The sequence below is a fragment of the Somniosus microcephalus genome, chromosome 24 (genome assembly GCF_052327205.1).
Source record: "Somniosus microcephalus isolate GS21.2 chromosome 24, FLI_Smic_1.0, whole genome shotgun sequence".
In the NCBI taxonomy this organism is placed as follows: domain Eukaryota; kingdom Metazoa; phylum Chordata; class Chondrichthyes; order Squaliformes; family Somniosidae; genus Somniosus; species Somniosus microcephalus.
This window is the reverse complement of record NC_141010.1, coordinates 44,319,625-44,343,638: the sequence shown is the minus strand read 5'-3', so window position 1 is coordinate 44,343,638 and position 24,014 is coordinate 44,319,625. Positions and strand designations below refer to the sequence as shown.

The 24,014-nt window shown below is 47.6% G+C and overlaps 1 protein-coding gene across 3 annotated transcripts in view; it reads left to right on the top strand.

Moving 5' to 3' along the window:
- LOC147101457 (formin-like protein 1) overlaps positions 1–24,014 on the top strand; it is a 271,912-nt gene that overhangs the window by 81,932 nt on the left and 165,966 nt on the right. For all 3 annotated transcript variants that reach the window (XM_085966591.1, XM_085966593.1, XM_085966592.1), the window contains exon 2: positions 11,668–11,751. In XM_085966591.1, the coding sequence (XP_085822717.1) occupies positions 11,668–11,751 (84 nt within the window). The remainder of the gene's footprint in view (positions 1–11,667; positions 11,752–24,014) is intronic.

Below are 24,014 nucleotides of genomic sequence, written 5' to 3'. Positions count from 1 at the left end.
TTTTATAATTAAACAGCTTGATTAGATCGTCCCTCACTCTCGAGTACCAGCCACGTTTGTGCAACCTGTCCTCCTAATTTAACCCCCTAAGCCCCAATATCATTCTGGTGACTCTAAGTTGCACCCTCTCGAAGGCCAAGATATCTTCCCTGAGGTGCGGTGGAGTTAGATTGAGGTAAGGCTGAGGAAGAAACAAAAACGCCGTGTCGGAAGAGTACGTGGGAAAGGTTTGGGATGGTTAGAAGAACTATATAAGGGAGTTGAGGGGGCTGGAGAGGCTAGAGAGCACCAGATAGTAAGTAAATGAGGGAGTCCAAGGATACGGACCAAGTGCTGGAAAGTGGGATTAGACTGGTAGCTCCTTTGTCAGCCAGCACGCACAAGATGGGCCAAATGGCCTCCTTCTGTGCTGTAAATTTCTACATTGAAGGGCATTAAGATGAAGGCCAGAATGTGCAAGCAGAGAGAACAGAAGGAGAGAGAGAGAGAGAGAGAGAAAGTTGAGCATAAGTAGTGATTAACGAACTTGTGTAGGAAACGGTGGCATAGTGGTTAGCACTGTTGCCTCACAGCGCCAGGGACCCGGGTTCGAATCCGGCCTCAGGCGACTGTCTGTGTGGAGTTTGCACATTCTCCCCGTGTTTGCGTGGGTTTCCTCCGGGTGCTCTGGTTTCCTCCCACAGTCCAAAGATGTGCGAGTTAGGTTGATTGGCTATGATAAATTGACCCTTAGTGTTAGGGGGATTAAATACGTGGGGTTACGGGGATAGGGTGGGATATGTGTTGGTGTAGGGGTTACGGGGATCGGGTGGGATATGTGTCGGTGCAGGCTCGATGGGCCGAAATGGCCTCTATCTGCACTGTGGGGTTTCTGTGATTTCTGTGAAACCCGTTTCGAGTCACAGTGAGGCGGGCAGAAAGCGAAGGAAAGATGAGTGCACAGAAGCATCAGAGGAACATAGAAACAGGAGTAGGCCATTTAGCCCTTCGAGCTTGTTCCGCCATTCAGAGAGATCATGGCTGATCTGTGACCTAACTCCATACAGAGGCACGAGGCTGGCCCAGAGTGGGACACAGCAGGAAAGAGTGTGGTACAGACCACGGTGGGCTAAGGACCTGAGCCACAGAAGTGCGGAGAAGCCCGGTGCTCCACCAGAGCAGCCGAAAGAGAACGAAGCACGAGAGCAGCCAAGAAAGGAAGAACGGACAGCACAGCCAGCCTGCAGACCCGGGCCGGACTCTTTGTGCTCACCACGCCCTCAGTATGCACTCAGTCCGTGTCCTCGAGAACGGCAATTGTATGAGTAGGTTAGACCAGGCCTGAAATGAAGGAGTTGGAGGGGACTGAACTGTGCTAACTTGTAGAGTGAGGTGTAAGATGCTGTGCTGTAAATTGTACTGTGGTAGATCAAGAGCTCGATCTCTAATTGTACCTTGGACTCGGACAATTGAGGCCTTCTCATGGGCTGCCTGTTAATCAAGTTATTCCTCCCCATTATAGCTGTGTGGTTTCTGAACTAGTATCTGAATGGCAATAGATTGGGAGAAGGGGAAGTGCAACGAGACCTGGGTTTCCTTGTGCACCAGTCGCTGAAGGTAAGCATGCAGGTGCAGCAGGCGGTTAAGAAGGCAAATGGTATGTTGGCCTTCGTAGCGAGAGGGTTTGAGTACAGGAACAAGGATGTCATGCTGCAGTTGTACAGGGCCTTGGTGAGACCACACCTTGAGTATTGTGTGCAGTTTTGGTCGCCTTATCTGAGGAAGGATGTTCTTGCCATGGAAGGAGTGCAGCAAAGATTCACCAGGCTGATACCTGGGATGGCAGGAGTGATGTATGAGGAGAGATTGGGTCGATTGGGCTTATACTCGCTGGAGTTTAGAAGAATGAGAGGGGATCTCATTGAAACTTATAAAATTCTGACAGGACTGGACAGACTAGATGCAGGAAGGATGTTCCCGATGGTCGGGGAGTCCAGAACCAGGGGTCACAGTCTAAGGATAAGGGGTAAGCCATTTAGGACAGAAATGAGGAGGAATTTCTTCACCCAGAGAGTGGTGAATCTGTGGAATTCTCTACCACAGAAGGCAGTAAAGGCCAATTCATTAAATATGTTCAAGAAGGAGTTGGATATATTTCTTAAGGCTAAGGGGATCGAGGAGTATGGGGAGAAAGCAGGGACAGGGTACTGAATTTGGATGATCAGCCATGATTGCATTGAATGGCGGAGCAGGCTCGAGGGGCCGAATGACCTACTCCTGTTCCTATCTTCTATGTTTCTAAGAATATTAATAGCTGAAGTGTGCTGCCGTGACCTGCTGATCATCTCATCCAAAGGACAGCATCTCCGAGCATGCTCCAGTGTAGTGTCAGTCATTACGTTGAACCCTTAACCTTGTGACCTAGAGGTAAGAGTGCTACTAGTTGAGCCCAGCTGACCGTTCTGCTCATGCGGGCACATTTTTACACAATAATTAAATGACGGTAATGAATTTATTCTCGCTTATGAGGACATCAGTCAGGGTTTTGGTCACGGGGAGCTGAGAACCATCCTTCCTCATGGGACTGTAAACAGGGGGCCCTGTACTGTACTAAACTGAATCCTCTCATTCAAAGCAATGTTACGACTTCAATTTTGTCCTCCTCCTATTTGCAGCGTCGTGTAAAATAATAATTTTTTGGACTCTTTCTGAAGTGATTGTCAATACTGAGGGAGCGCTGCACTGTCGGAGGTGGCGTCTTTCAGATGAGACCTTAAACTAAGGCCCCTTCTGCCCTCGCAGGTGGATGTGACAGATCCCAAGGCAGTTTTCGAAGAAGAGCAGGGCAATTCTGGCCAATATTTAGCCCTCAACGAACATCACTAAAACAGATTATCTGGTTGTGCATTATCTCCTGACTGTTTGTGGGACCTTGCTGTGCACAAATTGGCTGCTGAATTTCCTACATTACAGCAGTGACTGAACTTCAAAAAGTACTTCATTGGCTGTAACGAGCTTTGGTATGTCCTGAGGTCATGAAAAGTGCTATATAATTGGAAGTTATTTATTTCATTCACTGTTTTCTTTTTCTTTCGCCCCATTCCCATATATTCTCCACTTCACAATCCCAACCCTTTTCCTCAGCCCAGTCCCTCACTGATTCTCCCTCAGCCCAGTCCCTCACTGATTCTCCCTCAGCCCAGTCCCACACTGATTCTCCCTCAGCCCAGTCCCTCACTGATTCTCCCTCTGCCCAGTCCCTCACTGATTCTCCCTCAGCCCAGTCTCACACTGATTCTCCCTCTGCCCAGTCCCACACTGATTCTCCCTCAGCCCAGTCTCACACTGATTCTCCCTCAGCCCAGTCCCTCACTGATTCCCCTCAGCCCAGTCCCTCACTGATTCCCCTCAGCCCAGTCCCTCACTGATTCTCCCTCAGCCCAGTCCCTCACTGATTCTCCCTCAGCCCAGTCCCTCACTGATTCTCCCTCAGCCCAGTCCCTCACTGATTCTCCCTCAGCCCAGTCCCTCACTGATTCTCCCTCAGCCCAGTCCCTCACTGATTCTCCCTCTGCCCAGTCCCTCACTGATTCTCCCTCAGCCCAGTCCCTCACTGATTCTCCCTCAGCCCAGTCCCTCACTGATTCTCCCTCAGCACAGTCCCTCACTGATTCCCCTCTGCCCAGTCCCTCACTGATTCTCCCTCAGCCCAGTCCCTCACTGATTCTCCCTCAGCCCAGTCCCTCACTGATTCTCCCTCAGCCCAGTCCCTCACTGATTCCCCTCAGCCCAGTCCCTCACTGATTCTCCCTCAGCCCAGTCCCTCACTGATTCTCCCTCTGCCCAGTCCCTCACTGATTCTCCCTCAGCCCAGTCCCTCACTGATTCTCCCTCAGCCCAGTCCCTCACTGATTCTCCCTCAGCCCAGTCCCTCACTGATTCTCCCTCAGCCCAGTCCCTCACTGATTCTCCCTCTGCCCAGTCCCTCACTGATTCCCCTCAGCCCAGTCCCTCACTGATTCTCCCTCAGCCCAGTCCCTCACTGATTCTCCCTCAGCCCAGTCCCTCACTGATTCTGCTCAGCCCAGTCCCTCACTGATTCCCCTCTGCCCAGTCCCTCACTGATTCTCCCTCAGCCCAGTCCCTCACTGATTCTCCCTCAGCCCAGTCCCACACTGATTCTCCTTCAGCCCAGTCCCTCACTGATTCTCCCTCAGCCCAGTCCCTCACTGATTCTCCCTCAGCCCAGTCCCTCACTGATTCTCCCTCTGCCCAGTCCCTCACTGATTCCCCTCAGCCCAGTCCCTCACTGATTCTCCCTCAGCCCAGTCCCTCACTGATTCTCCCTCAGCCCAGTCCCACACTGATTCTCCCTCTGCCCAGTCCCTCACTGATTCTCCCTCAGCCCAGTCCCTCACTGATTCTCCCTCAGCACAGTCCCTCACTGATTCTCCCTCAGCCCAGTCCCTCACTGATTCTCCCTCAGCCCAGTCCCTCACTGATTCTCCCTCAGCCCAGTCCCTCACTGATTCCCCTCTGCCCAGTCCCACACTGATTCTCCCTCTGCCCAGTCCCTCACTGATTCTCCCTCAGCCCAGTCCCTCACTGATTCTCCCTCAGCACAGTCCCTCACTGATTCTCCCTCAGCCCAGTCCCTCACTGATTCCCCTCTGCCCAGTCCCTCACTGATTCTCCCTCAGCCCAGTCCCTCACTGATTCTCCCTCAGCCCAGTCCCTCACTGATTCTCCCTCAGCCCAGTCCCTCACTGATTCTCCCTCAGCCCAGTCCCTCACTGATTCCGCTCAGCCCAGTCCCTCACTGATTCTCCCTCAGCCCAGTCCCTCACTGATTCTCCCTCTGCCCAGTCCCTCACTGATTCTCCCTCAGCCCAGTCCCTCACTGATTCCGCTCAGCCCAGTCCCTCACTGATTCTCCCTCAGCCCAGTCCCACACTGATTCTCCCTCAGCCCAGTCCCTCACTGATTCTCCCTCAGCCCAGTCCCTCACTGATTCCGCTCAGCCCAGTCCCTCACTGATTCTCCCTCAGCCCAGTCCCTCACTGATTCCCCTCTGCCCAGTCCCTCACTGATTCTCCCTCAGCCCAGTCCCTCACTGATTCTCCCTCAGCCCAGTCCCTCACTGATTCCGCTCAGCCCAGTCCCTCACTGATTCTCCCTCAGCCCAGTCCCTCACTGATTCTCCCTCAGCCCAGTCCCTCACTGATTCCCCTCTGCCCAGTCCCTCACTGATTCCCCTCTGCCCAGTCCCTCACTGATTCTCCCTCAGCCCAGTCCCACACTGATTCCCCTCAGCCCAGTCCCTCACTGATTCTCCCTCAGCCCAGTCCCACACTGATTCTCCCTCTGCCCAGTCCCTCACCGATTCCCCTCTGCCCAGTCCCTCACTGATTCTCCCTCAGCCCAGTCCCTCACTGATTCTCCCTCAGCCCAGTCCCTCACTGATTCTCCCTCTGCCCAGTCCCTCACTGATTCTCCCTCTGCCCAGTCCCTCACTGATTCTCCCTCAGCCCAGTCCCTCACTGATTCTCCCTCAGCCCAGTCCCTCACTGATTCTCCCTCTGCCCAGTCCCTCACTGATTCCCCCTCTGCCCAGTCCCTCACTGATTCCCCTCTGCCCAGTCCCTCACTGATTCTCCCTCAGCCCAGTCCCTCACTGATTCTCCCTCAGCCCAGTCCCTCACTGATTCTCCCTCAGCCCAGTCCCTCACTGATTCTCCCTCAGCCCAGTCCCTCACTGATTCTCCCTCAGCCCAGTCCCTCACTGATTCCGCTCAGCCCAGTCCCTCACTGATTCTCCCTCAGCCCAGTCCCTCACTGATTCTCCCTCAGCCCAGTCCCTCACTGATTCTCCCTCTGCCCAGTCCCTCACTGATTCCCCTCTGCCCAGTCCTTCACTGATTCCCCTCTGCCCAGTCCCTCACTGATTCTCCCTCAGCCCAGTCCCTCACTGATTCTCCCTCAGCCCAGTCCCTCACTGATTCTCCCTCAGCCCAGTCCCTCACTGATTCCCCTCTGCCCAGTCCCTCACTGATTCTCCCTCTGCCCAGTCCCTCACTGATTCTCCCTCAGCCCAGTCCCACACTGATTCCCCTCAGCCCAGTCCCTCACTGATTCTCCCTCAGCCCAGTCCCTCACTGATTCTCCCTCTGCCCAGTCCCTCACCGATTCCCCTCTGCCCAGTCCCTCACCGATTCCCCTCTGCCCAGTCCCACGCCGATTCCCCTCTGCCCAGTCCCACGCCAATCCCGTCTCTGCCCAGCCTCGCATAGTTAATGCCCCTGTCCCCTGCCCCTTGACCCTGTGCTATATTCTACCGATCTGTCAGAGATGCTCTCCCTTGTCTTGCACTGTAGCCTCAACGCTGCTCAAATGACGTTTTCTGAATTGTCCTTTCATGCCCAGTGAAGTGATGCTCATGGGAATGTGTGTTCAATGCTACCGACTAAGCAACAGAAAAATATTTTAAATAAACATTCAAACAATTTATAATATGTGGAGAATTATTACATATATTTAGTGAGAAGTGGTCCAGCCTCGCCTCTGCAGATTTCATCTCACACCAGTTACAAAGCGGGTCTCTTTCTGTATTTTTTCATATCACTGAGCCCTTGGAGTACACTTGCTATTTACAGGATGTCTGTATTTAGCATTGGTGAAAGGAAATGCTTGTATTGTGCAAAGCACAGACACCGATTGGAAAAAAGAGTCAGAATCGACTCCAATCCTCCCGGTTGCTATTTTTAAATTGAGAGAATAGATTCAGTCTTGAAAGGATCTGGAGGTGATTTTTTTTTTTTAAACGCTGTGTTTGTGAAATGGCAGATGGTGTCATCCCTACTCTCGGCTATTTGTACATTGTATTTGGCGAAGGGAGATGGAGGGAGTCAGATGTGGGTTCCCACGATCCTCTCCTTCCTCCTGCACACTACTTCCCACAGGGAGATACAGTTACAGGAGCAGCCAGCAATCTCAGCATTGTTTCAGTAGCACATTGCAGGGTGTTCACTTACAGAATGGGGCGGAGATTTTACCTCTGACAAAGAAGATGTTTCTTATAAATAAACAGAAGAACAGAGAAAAAAAACTTGCATTCATATAGCGCCTTTCACAACCTCCGGATGTCCCAACGCGCTTTATAGCCAATGAGGTACTTTAAAAAACAAAAACAATGTAGTCACTGCTGTAAAGTAGGAAATGCAGCAACCAATTTACACACCGCAAGCTCCCACAAACAACAGTGAAATAAATGATCAGATAATCTGCTTTTTGTGCTGTTGGTTGACAGATAAATGTTGGCCAGGACACCGGGGAGAACTCCCTTGCTCCTCTTCGAAAAAGTGCACCTGAGAGGGCAGACGGAGCCTCAGTTGAAAGTCTCATCCACGAGACGGCACCTCCGACAGTGCAGCACTCCCTCAGTGCTGCACTGGAGTGCCAGCTTAGATTGTGTGCTCCAGTCTCTGGAGTGGGACTTGAACCCACAACCTTCTGACTCCGAGGCGAGAGTGCCACCCACTGAGCCACGGCTGACACTTCAAGGTTGGAGTTGTTGTGCTGTGGCCGTATGCAGTGCTGCTGTTGCTGGACAGACAGTAGGACATTTTTGTTTCTGCTTTTACTTAACTAATTCCTGTTTTACCGACTTGTATAACTCTTACTGTAAAATTCTACCACTGTAAATCTGAACAACTGGTTCAACAATATAACTGGAAACTGCTACAGTGGACTTGAGAGTGGTTGACTGGTGGGTGGGAGGGGGCAGTGGGAGGAGGAGGTAGTTTGCCCCCTTCACTCCTTATGGGGCCTGAGGCACCCCGTTACTAACGATGAGGTAAGTGGTTACCGTCCAGGTCGACTTATAAACCCAGGTTTCCACTGTCATCGCACCTTTTTGTGCCAAGTTGTTGTACTCAGTACACACTGAAAGTGTAGCAGTTCACAAGATTTTGGATTGGAATGCTGAACTACACAAGCCCAGCTAATGAGACGCAAGAGACAAATCCTCAATATAAAGCCCATTCTGCTCAAAGTACACCCAGTGCCTGATGCTGCTATTTAGGTAAATGAAAATAACACTGAAGATCCTGAAGTTCAGGACATTTTGTTGACTTGTTCAATTCAACAGTATAAAGAATACTACTCTGTCCAGCAGAGATTTTGGAGACCAGATTTCCCTGCCCTTCTTCATAGAGCATTGTTTGAAGAAGAATCTTCAAAGATTTACTAGGATTTGTCTTTGTAAAAAAATATCCAGAGCAGATAGTGTAGGAACACTGACATTGATACTGTGCAAACAGCTACATCCATGGCATGTGTTCTGGGAAGAGCTGTAGGATTTTTTAAAAATTCATTCATGGGATGTGGGTGTCGCTGGCAAGGCCAGCATTTATTGCCCATCCCTAATTGCCCTCAAGAAGGTGGTGGTGAGCCACCTTCTTGAACCGCTACAGTCCGTGTGGCGAAGATACTCCCACAGTGCTGTTAGGGAGGGAGTTCCAGGATTTTGACCCAATGACGATGAAGGAATGGTGATATATTTCCAAGTCAGGATGGTGTGTGATTTGGAGGGGAACGTGGAGCTGGTGGTGTTCCCATGCGCCTGCTGCACTTGTCCTTCTAGGTGGTAGAGGTCACGGGGTTGAAGCCTTGGCGAGTTGCTGCCGTGCATTTTGTAGATGGTACACACTGCAGCCACGGTGCGCCGGTGGTGGGGAGAGTGAATTTTTAAGGTGGCGGGCTGCTTTGCCCTGGATGGTGTTGAGCTTCTTGAGTGTTGTTGGAGCTGCACTCATCCAGACAAGTGGAGAGCATTCCATTACACTCCTGACTTGTGCCTTGTAGATGGTGGAAAGGCTTTGGGGAGTCAGGAGGTGAGTCACTCGCCGCAGAATACCTAGCCTCTGACCTGCTCTTATAGCCACAGTATTTTTGTGGCTGGTCCAGTTAAGTTTTTGGTCAATAGTGACCATAGGATGTTGATGGTGGGGGATCCAACAATGATAATGCCATTGAATGTCATGGGGAGGTGGTTAGAAGCTCTCTTGTTGGAGATAGTCATTGCCTGGCGCTTGTGTGACACGAATGTAACTTGCCACTTATCAGCCCAAACCTGAGACTTGGATAGACAGAGCGAAGTAACTCAAATGTTGCTGAGATACCTGTACCTGGAAATTTATAAGAAAACTGGTGGCTGTAAAAGTGACCATGAAACTGTGGGATTGTCGTAAACACCCAACTGGTTCACCAATGTCCTTTAGGGCAGGAAACCTGTCGTCCTTACCCAGTCTGGCTTATATGTGACTCCAGTCCTACACCAACGTGGTTGACTCTTTAACTACCCTCTGAAGTGGCCTAACAAGTCACTCAGTTATATCAAAGAATAATTGCAGCAGTTCACGAAGAAGGGCCACCACTACCTTTCTCGGGGCAACTAGAGATGGGCAATAAATACCAGTCTTGCCAGCGTCAGCCACATTCCAAGATTTCATGAATGAGACTGCCAGACTCGGGAGACTTGGAGAGTTTTTTTTCGTGTAATGACACTTGACTTGATCTGGCTGAACAGGCCCTTATTAGGATGTCCTTTTGACACTGACTAGAAGTAGATTTGTTAAAATCTTTGAAAATTCTTCAATGAAAAAGTCTTGGGGATGGAGAAAGCAGCAAGTAGCAAAAGCAAAGTAAAAAGAAGCGCTTTTTAAGAACAGTCGGCCTTAATTATATTTCAGAAATCAAAAATTGACGTCACTTCATTAGGAAGTCCTGTTGTCGTTTTGCAGCAGACAGGATGGGATTGTTGTGACTGTAGATGTCTGAGTGAGGTGCTGAGAGCTCAGTAATCTCTTTGACTGTCTATGCGGATGGCATTACTGATTCTGTAGCTGTCATCATTATTTTTCAGAAGGTTTTGTGTTGAGTTGTTGGAGACTTTGGGGGGGGGGGGGGAAATTCAGTTGTTTGCACCTCCTGTTAGCGCTTTAAGAGGGCGCTAATGGGGCACAAAGCAACTAGCACCCGGGCGCGGCGATGTTTGCGCCGCTCGCGAACTTAACTAGACATTTTGCGGCGGCGCTAAACACTGCCGGCAGATCGTGACGTAAGTCGAGTGCGCAACGCCCCGTTAGTGCCCCGGACCGGATATTGAGTGATGCCCCCTGCCTTACCGCCTGCTGCTAGCAACGACAGGTTGAGGGGAGCGTTTTGCAGTCAGGAAGGGACTGGGGGAGCGCTATTTAAAGGCGACCGCTTCCTGCCTTTTTTTGTTGGTGACATTTGTGCACCTCGCATTCTGAGAGAAAGAGAGAGACTGACTGCTGGAGAGATTCAACGCTGTGTGAAGGAGTTTTGGGTATTGAGCAGCACTTTGCAGGTTCATTTTGATTTGCCCTTCCTTGTATCTATTTAGAAGAGACTGTGGGGGCTGCACTCGGAGCTCTTTCCCTGGGTCTCCCAATTGTTCTTTCCAGCAGATTTGATGTACAGGTCTCTCCAGGCCGAGATTCAAGGCTGCAATGAGCAGGGTGTGGATGGAGAGCAAAATCAACCCTCCCCTTTAAGATAAAAACAGAAAAATGCTGGAGAAACTCAGCAGGTCAAGCAGCATCTGTGAAGAGAGAAACAGAGTTAACGTTTCAGGTCGATAACCTTTCGTCAGAACTCCCCTTTAAGAAGTGGCCGGCGCCAGTGTGTCTGTGTTCCATTGCTGACTGACATCACATGAGCTTCGCCAGCGCTCTGAGGTAGCGCCTCGCTCCTCGGCCTTCGCGCCTTAAGACAGGTGTGAAGCGCCTGATTTAGCGCTCCAATCACCTCCAGGGGCGATAAAAGCCAAGTTTGCCGTCGGAGGCGATAATTAGCGGCAGGCACTAAACTTTGCGCACGGCCGCTTAATGGCGCCCCAAACGGGGCGATACTGAATTTTTCCCCCTTAGTTTTCAATGCGGTTCATCTCGGCCAGAGTTATTCGTACAGATCTGAACGAGCTTTTTGGCTTTGTGAGCTGTTGTGTGTATCATGAGACCTCACAGGCCACACACAAAGTTTAAATCCCTGTGTGCATCTCAAGTTGCTGATACTGACCCTATCTTGGTGTTCTGAGTTAGGATTTATTGACCAATGCGATAACAATGGTAAGAACAGCCCTTTCCAAAACTCCAGGCCCACAAATCTCAAACCAGATGAACCAGTGAATAAGAAATATAAACCCAACTAGGACTGAGTTGGTTGGGCTTTGAGGGTTGAATTAGCTGTTTCTGGGCCTCGGGCTGCATTTTGGACACCGCTGTTTTAGGATATTGTAAAGGGTGGAGCCTTTGAAATGTTAGCCATATAGTAATAACTCACTTTAAAATGTTATATTTTATTTGTGCAATTTCATCTAAAATTACCTTTCTCATGAGACGTAAAACCAAGAGGACATCTTACTTGGGCTTTCAACTACAGAACGTCTGCAGATATCACAATACCTACAGCTAGTAAAGCTCTACAAAGCGCCTATAGATGTTAAAGCTTCTGTTGAGTGTATATAGAGCGCCTATGGATATAACACAGGTTGTAAGACAGTCTTACTTCACGGTATACTATAGGTGCTGCAGTTCGGAACAGGAAGCTCTCCTCTTCCATGAGTGACTACATGACTAACTTTTTGCCCCTCTTCTTTCTCTGCAGAACTGCATGAACCTGCCTCCGGACAAGGTGAAATTACTGAGCCAGTACGACAACGAGAAGAAATGGGAACTTATCTGCGATCAGGTAACTAGGCTTTGATCAGCACTCCGATTTCACTTGCTGATCGACAATATCTTACTGCATCAACCAAGCAATAATGAAATTACGTCTATATGGCTTGGGCACCTTTCGAATAGACAGTATTTGAAGAATGAGATTATAAGTTGAGTCTGACAGTTTATCGATTTAGATGGATTTAAAAGGTCTTCATTCCTTTGCAACTTTCCACAAGTCTCCAATTCTTCAGAAGGTCATTTAAATTTCATATCGGCACTGTTTTTTTCATCTAATTTTTAAAGTTGTTTAAGAATCCAGCATCAGAGATTTACTTTATTTACTAAAGGAGCCTAAATTTGCAAGTAGTATTCTCCGCTGATAGCTCAGGAGGTTTATAGAACCATAAAAGTTTATAGCACAAAGGTAGCCATTCGGCCCATCGTGCCAGTGTACTTTGCTAGAGTAATCCAAAACAAATCCCACTGCCCTGCTGTCATCCCATAGCCCTCTATCTTTGTCTGCTGCAAATGTTTATGTATTCTTTCCTTATAAGATACACTGATCCCTGCCTCAACTATTTCCTATGGTAAAGCATTCTATGCTCCAACAACTTCCCATCTAAAGTCCTCTCTCCTCACCCTTCTCCTCACCTTCACATGGCAATTTTACATTAGTGATCCTTTGTAAGTGACTCTCCAACCAGAAAAATTGTCTTTCTTGATTCACCCTATCAAAACCCTTCATAATTTCTTTTTAAAAACCTCTATTAAATCTCATCTGAGCCATCTCTGCTCCAGTAGAAATAGTCCCATTATCTCCAGTCTCTCCTCGTTCCTCATCCCTGGCGTTATCCTGGTAAATTTATGCTGCATGCGCACTGCCTTCAATGCCCTTTCTATAATGGCATGTCCAAACTTGACGCAGTACTCCAACTGTGGCCAAACCATTGGCCGGTAGAAATCTATTGCCTCCTTGCTCTTGTAATTTATGCCCCTATTATAAAAATGGCAAAGCATTTTTATAGGTCTTTCTATCTGTATTTGTATTATCAAGGAAATATGTATTTGCATCCCTAGGTCTCCTTATCCCCAGAAGGCTGTGGCTGCTGGGTAAGGGTATCGAGGGATATGGAGCAAAGCCGGGGAGATTGAGATGATGTACAGATCAGCCATGATCTAATTGAATTGTGGAGCAGACTCAAGTGGCTGAATGGCCTGCTCCTGTTCCTATACATCCACACTCTTCAAGCATCTTTCCATTGAGTGTATACTCCCATTCCTGATTTTTGCCGCCCAAAGTAGAGTACCTCACATTCCTCTACATTAAATTGTGTCTGCCCATTCTGCTACCCTACCTATGACCATTGGAAGTCTTTTGTAGTCCTTCTTTTGCTAAACCCAATACTTCTGCTTTGTCTGCAAATTTCAGTGTTGTGCTCTCTACACCAAAGTACAAATCCGAGAGGCAGAACAAAGTACTGACTCCTGGAGTACTCCACATTGAACTTTTCTGCAATCTGAGCAAGTCCTGTGAACTCTAACCCTTTATTTCCTGTCTGTCCTTCTATTCACGCTGTTACAATTCTTTTACCAAGCACCTGAATTCTTGTAACAAGCTTTGTGTGAGACACCTTATTGTACATTTTCTGAAAACCCATAGGGGGGAAAAATTGGGTCGCGTCCCCTTTGGGGCGCTAACTCCGCCAGGGCGCTAAAAAAAGTTAGCACCCCTGCGCCAGAAATTAAATGGTAGCGCCCCAAGCAGGAGGTGGGGCTACTGGAAGCGCTCCCCTCCCTCTTGGGGCGCTTCCATTGAATATCGTGGCGCTACGTGCAGCAGTGCCGCGTGCGTCGCCACATCGCGCCGCGGTACTGCAGGCCTCCCTCCCCTGATTAAAGGGGAGGGGCCTAGCACAGTGCGCACTGGGGCCCTGCTGGATCACCAGGGAGCAGGGTGCCGGCAAAAGAGTCCGGCACTCGAGAGGAGCACCGGGCTGACCAATTGCAGCCGACACCCCGCAGGGAGAGGCGAGAGGTGGCAGGTGGCCCAAAAATAAATGGCCGCCCGGCACCTGCCCTTTAATTTGCGTCACCCCGGCTGCAAACACGGCACCCTGACCCTGTCGGACATAGCGTCCAGCAGTAGGTCAGGGGCCGTGAGCCCAGTTTGCGGCCAGGGCGAGAGTGGGGTGCTGTGCACGGCGATGACGTCATCGCCAGAGGCATGGGGCGCTACCGCCGTCGCTAACCTCCCGCTAAATTTCACGGGAGACGTTAACGGCGCTGCGCCCAGGCGCTAGGTGCTTTGCACCCCGTTGGCGCCCCCCTCGGGATGCTAACTGGAGGTGTAAAGCAACCCAATTTTTTCCCCCATATTTTCTACATCCTCTGCATTTATCTAGACAATCACTTCTTCAAAAAGCTCTCAATGTTGTCAAACAGAAATTACTTTTACCAAAGCCATGTTGGCTGTCCTTGATTACCTCATGCATATCTAAATGCTTACAAATTGAATTATGGATCCTCAAAGTTTGCCGACAACTAACGTTGGACTAACTGGTCCAGCGATCTCCTGTTTAATCTCTCCCATCTTGAACAGAGTTATTACATTGGCTCCTCAGTCCCACAGCGCAACTTCCATACCTCAGGACGATTGAAAAGTTGTGGCCAGAGTCTGAGCTATCTCCCCTCTTATCTACTTCAACAGCTTCTGGTGACTTATCTATTTCAAATTCTGCGAGTTTTTAGAACCAATTCCATTCTGGAGTTATCTCAGCAATGTTCCCACATCTCCCGTAGTACAGCTGCATTCTCACTTTCACCATTATTTTAAAAGGTGACAGTAAATATTTTTATTAATATATATCTCCATCATAACTTTGCCCTCCACAACTAGATTCGCTCTTCATCCCTCAGTGGTTTTACCATCTCTCATTTTTTTTTTAAAGCCCTTATTATATGCCAGCCTTTTTTGATATTCCCATTTAGCCTTTCTAACCTACCTTATCTCCTCCCCACATCACTTTCTATATTCCTCATGATTTTCTTTATTATTGTTAGCCCTCATTTTATCATAGGGCTCCCTTTTAAATCTCAGTTTTGTTTTAATCTCTTTCTCTTTATAAAGAAAGAGAAGGAACTTTACTAGGACATCCCAAAGTACCCCACAGCCAACAAGCACCCCCGAAATGCAGCTACTACTGTAATGTAGTGAAACACAGCAGCCAATTTGTGCACAGCAAGGTCCCACAAACACTAATTAAATAAATTGCCAGATAATCTGTTGTAATGATGTTGGTTCAGTGATAAATGTTAGCCAGGATCCGGAAAGAACTCCCCTACTCTTCTTTGAATGGTGCCATAGAATCCTTTATATCCACCTGAGAGGGCAGACGGAGCCTCAGTTTAATGTCTCATCCGAAAGACGGCACTGAGGCACTCCCGTAGTACAGCACTGCAGTGCCAGCCTAGATTTTGTTCTGAAGTCTCTGGAGTGGGGCTTGAACTCACGACCGTTTCCCTACGATACAACAGTGACTGCAATCCCAAAATGCTCCCAATGGCTAGGAAGTGCCCAGGGACACCTAAAGTTTGTGAAAGGCACTACACGAATGCAAAGTTGTTTGTTCTTTCTAACTCTGAGGTGAGAGTCTGCCACAGAGCCAAGGCTGACTCCTTGAATTCTAGCAATAGAATTCTATCCTTTGATACAGCCCCCTCACACCCTGTAAGATTATAACTATTGTATACTCTTTCCATCTTCTATTGGAACATTCGCCGATAGTCGTTAGTTATCATGCTTGCTAACTTTTCTGCCCAGTTAATTTGGGCCATATCCTTCTCCTCTCACTGACGTTTGCCTTTTTCTAGTCCAGTATCTTTATCCTTTTCTATTTTTATGATGAGTCCATGTTGTGAATGCTATTTCCCAATTGTTCTCCTGCTTTGACATCAGTTATTAGTCCCACTTTATTTCCCAGATCTAAATCTAAAGCGCTTTTGAAGGGATATTTACTAGTCCTAGCCCCTTTAGGGCTACCCCGGATCAGGTGTATTTCTCAGACGTTCACTTTCAGCTAAAGTTTGAGGTAGCCGAATCCTAAAGACGCCTAATTGGGTCTAAAGGCCCAGGCTATCTCTCCCTAAAGGAAAGGAACAACCCAAGAATGTTACCATCCTCCAGATAGCGCTTTTAATAAGTTTAATAAGCTTAGCTAGACTGTAACGTTCCGGATATTATGAGGGTCCGGAAAACTCCCTCAGAATTCTGCAACTCTTCACCAAAGAGTGTACAGAGATTGAGTTCATGAGTTACTGATACAGAAGACTTGAGACAATTTAAAAAATATATAGAGATTTATTAAAAGAACCAACATGCAATTTACAGTTGGTGAATCAGTCAATCGCAACATTAACAGTTTAAAAAAGAGAAAAATTATGATCTTATTAATAGAGAATCTTACTTTTAAATCTTAACTTCACTACAGTATTACAGTTCTTACAAGTTTTCTTATACAGGATATCCATCAATATCAAATACCATTGATCTCCGAGGTACAAAGAGTGGTAGACTTCAGAGCCGAGAATCGCTTTGCCTGATTAAAGCGAGTCTGATATTCCATTTGAGAGTTCAATATTTATACCCTTTTCCAATGGTGTTTCCTTTAAGGGTTTCTGCTGATGCAAGTTAATTATCTCTATTCGTCTTTCTGCTGACCTCTGCAATTCTTACTGCCACATCAGCCAGAATCTTGTCTCCTTTCCAGGTGTTCTAGGGTCACCATATAAAAACGGTGTGATGGGTAGGTGTTCCTTATTTTGTCATCTTTACGAGGGCAGATGTTCCTTATCTTATGTACCATCTTTATGAAGTTTAAATTAGAACACCTTATCCAGGGTGAACCATTGTTTTGTTCCCAAAAGGTCAGTTTGTCGGAGCCATGCACCTTCTGTTTCAATAGACAGGCTGAATTCAGAGAGAATGTTTCCAATGGCCGGGGAGCACAGAACCAGGGGCCACAGTCTAAAAATAGCGGGCAAATCATTTAAAACAGAGGTGAGGAAGAATTTCTTCACTCAAAGAGTGGTGAGCCTGTGGAATTCCCTGCCACAGAGGGCTGTGAAGGCTAATTCAATAAATATTTTCAAGAGAGAATTGGATATATTTCTGAAGGCTAAGGGGATTAAGGGTTACGGAGAAAAGGCGGGGACGGGGTACTGAACTGGTAAGATCAGCTATGATCTCAGACGAAGATCAGCCATGATCTCATTGAATGGCGGAGCAGGCTCGAAGGGCCGAATGGCCTACTCCTGTTCCTATCTCTATGTATCTATGTAATAACGTTATTTATTCGGTGTCAACAACTGTCTTATCTCAATAGCCAGAATTCTTTCATAGCTATTTCATAGTTAGGTTTCTAAATGTCCAAACCCAGTTTGTCATGTTTTAATAAGGCCAGAACTCCTTCATAAGATGGTGTATTTTTCTGAATAGGTTATATGGCTCATTCCTTCATACTTTTTCCCTCAATGGGCTTAAACATACTGATCTAGGAAGCAGTCCTGGATGCATTTTAAAGTGCATTTTGACTACATACTTTATCCCAGTCTGCCTCGGGATAGTTAAAATCTGACATTTATTATTGCCCTGCTCTTGCCTCTCTCTCTGAACCATCCCCTCTATCTCATCTCCATTGTTTGGTGGTCTGTAATGCACATCGAGAATTGTACCGTTGCCCTTTCTGTTCCTTATCTAACCATGCGGATTCTGTGTTAACACAACCCATTGGAATATCCTTACATTTGATCACTGTGATGGAATCCTTTATAAATACTGCCACGCCACCCTCCTTTTTTTCCCCTTAATCGCTTCACTTTTCTCTCTTTAGGAAACATTTGCTCCCCAGTGGTGTGGTTGTGCTTAAGATTGCCCTCCTCTAAGTGTGTAGCTGAGACATACAGATCTGGAAATGTGATCCCTGGTCTGTGCTGTTCTCTGATCTCAGCCCCTGTAACAATAAGGCCATTACAGTTGGCCTCGGGGTTAATGAGCGGGAAATCAACTGGAACTCCACCCCCAATCATTACCCAGTGACCTCTGCAGGAAGTCCAAGTGTGTGGATGTTGGATGAACACAACACCGGCTGCTCTGTGATGTATCTCACCAACAAGGTTTGCAGGTCAATAATGGCCAGTTGGGTGAGGTACTAGAGGACAACTGGCCCCTATGGGACATTACCCCAACAAGGAGTCGACACCTTGAGGAAAGGGGTAGAAAACCGAAAAGCAAATAAGATTTGAAAAGTGATGTTAAAACATTAAATGCGGAACTGTTCCTGAAAACACTTATGGAAGTTCAAAGTATAAAGCCATTAAAATGGAACGTACTGTTGCTTATAATAAGGATTGGATAATGATGTCAGGGTTGCAAGTGGGACTTGTTCATGTTGATCCGATTGGGAAGCCTAAGAATTGGCCGGATGATCAAAGGGTTTTCACCATGCCAATGGTGCTTGGAACCATGCGCCTGGGTGCGCCATGTTGGTGAGATGACCATGTTTATACAACAGGGCACTTTCTGCAATAGGAGACAGAAAAGACAAGTCCTTGGATGAGTCACATTTTCTTCCTTCTGCCCAACATAATGTCAAAATCCCCGTGCAAACTTTATTATCCTTTAATAAAGCTCCTTTTACACAATCTGCTTGTTGCAAAGGAAAATCAGTAGATCCTTTTACGCATTTGCCATCTGCATAATTCCATCGAGCCCACTGGTGGAATTAATGTATTCTCCCCATAACGCTGTTTTGAAAACCAGACCATTATTGCTATTCAGCTGCAGCTCTGTGGGCTTAGTAGCTGCTTGACTAATATTTGAAAATGCAAATGATAATTCACATGTTCATACCCAGCTATAGCAAAACAGAATTTATTCAAGGATCAGCTTAATCAACGGGAATAGTTAGGATCCAGGGTTATGGCTGCGATTCTCCACATGGTGAGTTCCTAATCATAGCTTGGCCCGTCGTGGAGATGCACCAAAACATCAAGAAGAGTAGGGAGAGGTGGGTGTGTCTCAAACTGAGCCAGTCCTCTAGTTGCCTGAAATGGAAAGGCAATGGTGTAGACCTGGAAGAAGCGCCATTTAATTTGCGCTTTTCTGCCCCCTTTCCTGAAGGGAGTGCGAGTTATCCTGGGGTGCAATTCCATAGCAGTTCTCCAGTATCCTTGCACAAGTGGCCTTTCCTGAAGCATGGGCCGAGACAGAGAGTATTCAAGAGCCGTTCAACTGCGATAGGTGTTGCAGCTGAGCCTGCTCCCATTGCCAGATGTTGACACAAGTGGACTTTGCAGCAGGAGTGACTGGATGGCAATCAGGATTGGGAGCCATGGCTGATGTCCTCTTTTCCTTTTCTAGCTTGGAGCATGGAGGCCAGTTATAGCAGCCCAACTACCTCTCCGATTAGGGAACGTTCAATAGGTCAGGACTCACTATGTCATTGCCGAGTATGTGTATATAGTAACCGGTATATAAGGTGGTGGAAGAAGAGTCAATAGACAACTTTCAAAAGGAATTTGGATAAATACTTGAAGGAAAAGATATACACGGCTATGGGGAAAGAGCAGGGATGTGGGGCTAATTGGATAGCTCTTTCAAAGAGCCGGCACTGGCACAATGGGCTGATTGGCCTCCTTCTGTGCTGTATGATTCTATGCTATTAGGAAATTACAGGTCTTTGATGATAGCAAGACTTGCATGTGTGTGGATTTGACTGGACTAGACTGTGCTTCGTGTTCCCCCAGCTCCTTGGTGTTCAATCTGTTGCACCACTTTGACGTCCTCATGGTAGCCTCAGCCAATCAACAGCTGCAAAAATCTTTATGCCGATCAGTTTATTTAGCATTCCAGTGAGGTGTCATTGAGGTTCTATTTACATATTGTATGGAGCAAAGTAGTGAAAATAGCTCTCTTGTTTACACTGGCCATTGGCCAGCTGATGATTTCCGACTGACCGGTGTGGTTAACCAACGTACCTGCCAGCTGGCTGCCTCTCACGCCGACATTCAGTATTTCAGGGTCCCGGACGTTAATGGTTGAGGTAACCTTTGGGAGGGAAATGATGGTCTGTTGAAGATCCAAAGTGCAGTGTATTCCACCCCCTGACTGCAGGAGATCGGTTAGCTTGGCTGAATGGTGGCATTTTGGCCCATTATCCATAGGATAGGCAAACCCTTTGGTGGTTTAACTTGTACCAAGTGATCCGGATTCAAAATAATGTAGAGTATCTGTCTGGGCCCCTGGTGACACTGGAGAGAGCTTCTTACCTGCTTAGTAGTGGGATTTCGAAGAGTTCAGCTGCATGATCTGTAGCTTAAATGTGCCCACACATTCTGCTGGTTAGCAAGCTTGTTCCATGGTCAACCAAGATCTGTATTTAGTTACCCCAGTGTATAGAACAGTAATCACTCCAAATGTAGCACAGTTGGGTTTTGAATCTTTGAAAAACAGACACTGGAAGCACAAAGCCTGGCATTTGGAAACCATGTAGAGACAGGAAATGGCATCACTGTGTGCTGTACTAGACCACAGTAACATCACCACAGAGTGTGCGTGTCTGTTTGTTATTGTTGCATTAATGTAAGGTCATTGGTTTCAAATAAATATCCATTCTTACACTTTCCACACCCTCCCTCTCATTTAAGTTGCTGACTTATGCTGGGTGCCGTTTGACACGTGGCAGCAGCCTCGAGTGCCCTCGCTCAAGCAGCTGCTCTTCATATGTGAGCCGAGCCCTTGAATGTCAGCAGGCTATTCGACTGTGGTGGGTGCCACAGCTGGGCCTTGCTCCCTGTCCTCACCTGTCTGCTGCCTTTTCAACAGGGGTCACTAGGGAGCGATCAGGAGCAGAAAGCCAGGCTGATTTTATACCCATACCCTAAGGGCACTGTGACTTATTGCAGTGAATGTAGCCAGACCAGAGATCAAACTTGAAGGGATCCTGTTGTGTACGGGACAGTGAATTAGCCCTGTGAACCATTTGGGGAGCTCTTGTCAGTGTCTTTGTGAAGTATTAGTAGAGTGTGCCAAACTGTGGAGACAATGGCCCTCATATTTACGGGGTCCGGGGAGCGCGGTAGCGCGAGGGAAACCCGAAGGCTGGGAACGCAGAGGTCCTGCCAAATTTAATGGCAGGACCTCGTTATAATTTTTTTTCTTCTGCCAGACTGTTGCCGCGAGCGGGAAAACCAGCGGCAGAAGGCCACAGCCTTGGGGAAAGAGCCCGGCAATCGGATCGCGGGGAAGGCTGCAGATCGGGTGGGGGGGCGGGGTGGCTGGGTGCGGTCGCCAATCGCGGCAGGGAGAGAAGAGTCTGCGATCAGCAGACTGGAGGCCAAAGGCTTCCTTGAGGGGTCACTCCTTCTCCTCCTAGCCCACAAGGAGTGCTGTTAAAAAAAAAAAAAAACACTTGCCGTCCGGAGCCAGCAGCTCCTGCCTCCCGTTTGCTGCCGGGTTTCCTCAGCCCCGGGAAATCCACGCAGCAGAAATTCACTTTCATTCAGGCTCCCAATTGCGCCGCGGGAGCCTGCTTTAAATATGTTAATAAAATGTCGCGTCTTTCCAAGATGGGACACTCGTACAGCTTGAAACCCGCTGCCGTAAAGACGGCAGTGAGTGCATTCGCGCAGCGTTGGGGACGTGTTCCTCGCTTTTTAGGGTTTACCCCCCCCCCCCCTCCCGATCTCCTCCTGCCCGTCGTGGGAGGGTTAATACTGAGGCCAATATTTCAAAATGTTCCTTTCCCACTCGAGCTTAATAAGCAGCCTTTATTAATATATCAAGAAAGCATTAATGTCAGGCACAGCACTTATCATAAAGCACCAGGTCCCTGACTCAGAGACACAGTTTCTAGATTATATGTGATGAAATATTTCACACACCAGCAAATCTCTCGGGGGCTGGGACATGCGGCAATCAATGTGAATGTGAGGTTGGTTCTCCCTTTGCTTTGGCCGCCGTCCTATCATTTTAAAGCCAAACTATTAATGTGCCTGACATGCAGTGGATTATTTTGTTCGAATCAGCTTAACTGCTTGTAGGCCTGGTTGAATAGGTGTGGATCTGACACATCTCTTTTAAGAGGCATTTCCTGCTAGTGCTATCAAGCTTTTTTTTTGTTGCCATTTCCTGATCGTTGCTGTACCCAGAACTGATGCTAATTTTCCTAATACACCACCGCTCACATGGGGCAACTTTCGTGCTTCTTTTCCGAGGGTAGTGCACCATTCTGTGATGAATGTTAGAAAACTACTACTGTGCTATTTTGTGCAATGCAGAACTTGGGAGGTCCCCTGGAGGGTCAGTTGGTAAAATGCCTTGGAATTAAGGGCCTCGAGTTTGATCCCTGGATGATCTGAGTTGGCTGGGTCTTGGCCAGATCTGGCTTGGCGGTGATGCCCCTCACTCACCTACAGAGGCACACAAACGACGAAGGGGCCACTTGAGTGAGATACTGGAGGACACCTGGTGATCATGGAACTGTCCCACAGCAAAGAGTTGGTGCCATCAGGAGAAATGGGCAGTAAATTAGACGGGAGGAAGAGTCCAAAAAAAAAGAAAACAAGCCACTTGTTCATCATCAGCAGCAACTTGCATTTATATGGTGCATTTAATGTAGTAAAACATCCCCAGGATGGGTCAAGAGCAGCATTGGCAAAGAGCCTGGCACAGGTCATCTACTGTACTCACTGGCAGAATGGTTTGAGTGCAAGGAAACCCAAGTAGATGGGAGGAAAATAAACAACAACTTGCATTTACTGTATATAGTTTCTTTAACATTGAAACATCCTGGGATTTTTTTTCCACAGAGGAGTAAACAAATAATAGATGCCGAGCTGGAGACGGAAATATTAGGAAGGGTCAAAGAGGTGGGTTTGAAGGAGGGGAGGGAGCCGGAGAAGTGAAGGAGATTAGGAAGGAAATTCCACAGTACTGTATTTGTACAACTCCTGCTTCTGTCTGAGATGCTGGACAAATGGTTACAGCTGCCTGGTGATAAATAGTACAGCTTGCCCAACCCTCAGATACCAACGCTTATGTTGTGGGAATACAGTTCTCACTCCATAGCAAGGACACAAGGCTAAATCTGAGATGTAATCACGCTTTAAAATCCCACACGCTGTACCTGGTGAACCCAGTCAATAAAAATATCTGTCAGAAGAAATGTAGTTGATGATCTTTCAGGCAGATTGATCATATGGATCCCAGTGTCTGGCACGCCTCTTGGCTGCGCTGGGAGTTCAGGAGGCAGTTCTGCAATATAAATGGGCCCTAACACTCCGCATTAGATTGTGTGAGCTGTCTCCATTTTCCGTAGACTTAAGTGGTCGATATCTTCAGCATTTAATGAGCAGGGATGAAAAATTAAATTCATGGGGGTGACCTTATCAAATGGAACCGATTGCATCACAGAACGAAAGGGCTAAGACATGGTTTTAGTTCTGTGAATTAATATGGAAACAGGAAAGGACTACATGTTCAGAATTGGGGTTGATATAGTCGTTTAGTGGGTAAGTGCACTGAGGGCTGTGTTACTGAGTTATACAGTTAAGAGGGCCATGGGTTCAACTCCTGGTCATCCATTTTGGACCAACAAGTATAGATCCGAGTATTTTTTAGATGGGGGCGGGGGGGGGGAAGCTAGGAACAGTGGAGGTCCAAAGAGATTTAGGGGTCCATGTACACAGGTCACTAAAATGTAGTGACAGTAAATGCTGGAAACACTCAGCAGGCCAGGCAGCATCTGTGGAGAGAGAAACAGAGTTAACATTTCAGGTTGATGACCCTTCGTCAGAACGTTAACTCTGTTTCTCTCTCCACAGATGCTGCCTGACCTGCTGAGTATTTCCAGCATTTTCTGTTTTTATTTCAGATTTCCAGCATCTGCGGTATTTTGCTTTTGTACTAAAATGCAGTGGTCAGGTACAAAAAATAATCAGAAAGACTAACGAAATGTCAGCCTTTATATCTAGAGAGCTAGAATATAAAGGGGAGAAGGTTTCTCTACAGTTATACAAAGCCCTAGTCAGACCACATCTGGAGTACTGTGTACAGTTCTGAGCACGACACCTTAGAAAAGATATAGGGCTAAAAATTGAGTAGCGCCCCAATTGGGGTGTTAACTTTACTGGGGCACTAAAAGTAGCGCCCCGGAAAAATTAACGACCCTGTGCCGGAAATTGAGTGGTTGCACCCCAAGAGGGAAGCGGGGCGCTACTGGAGACGCCCCGCAT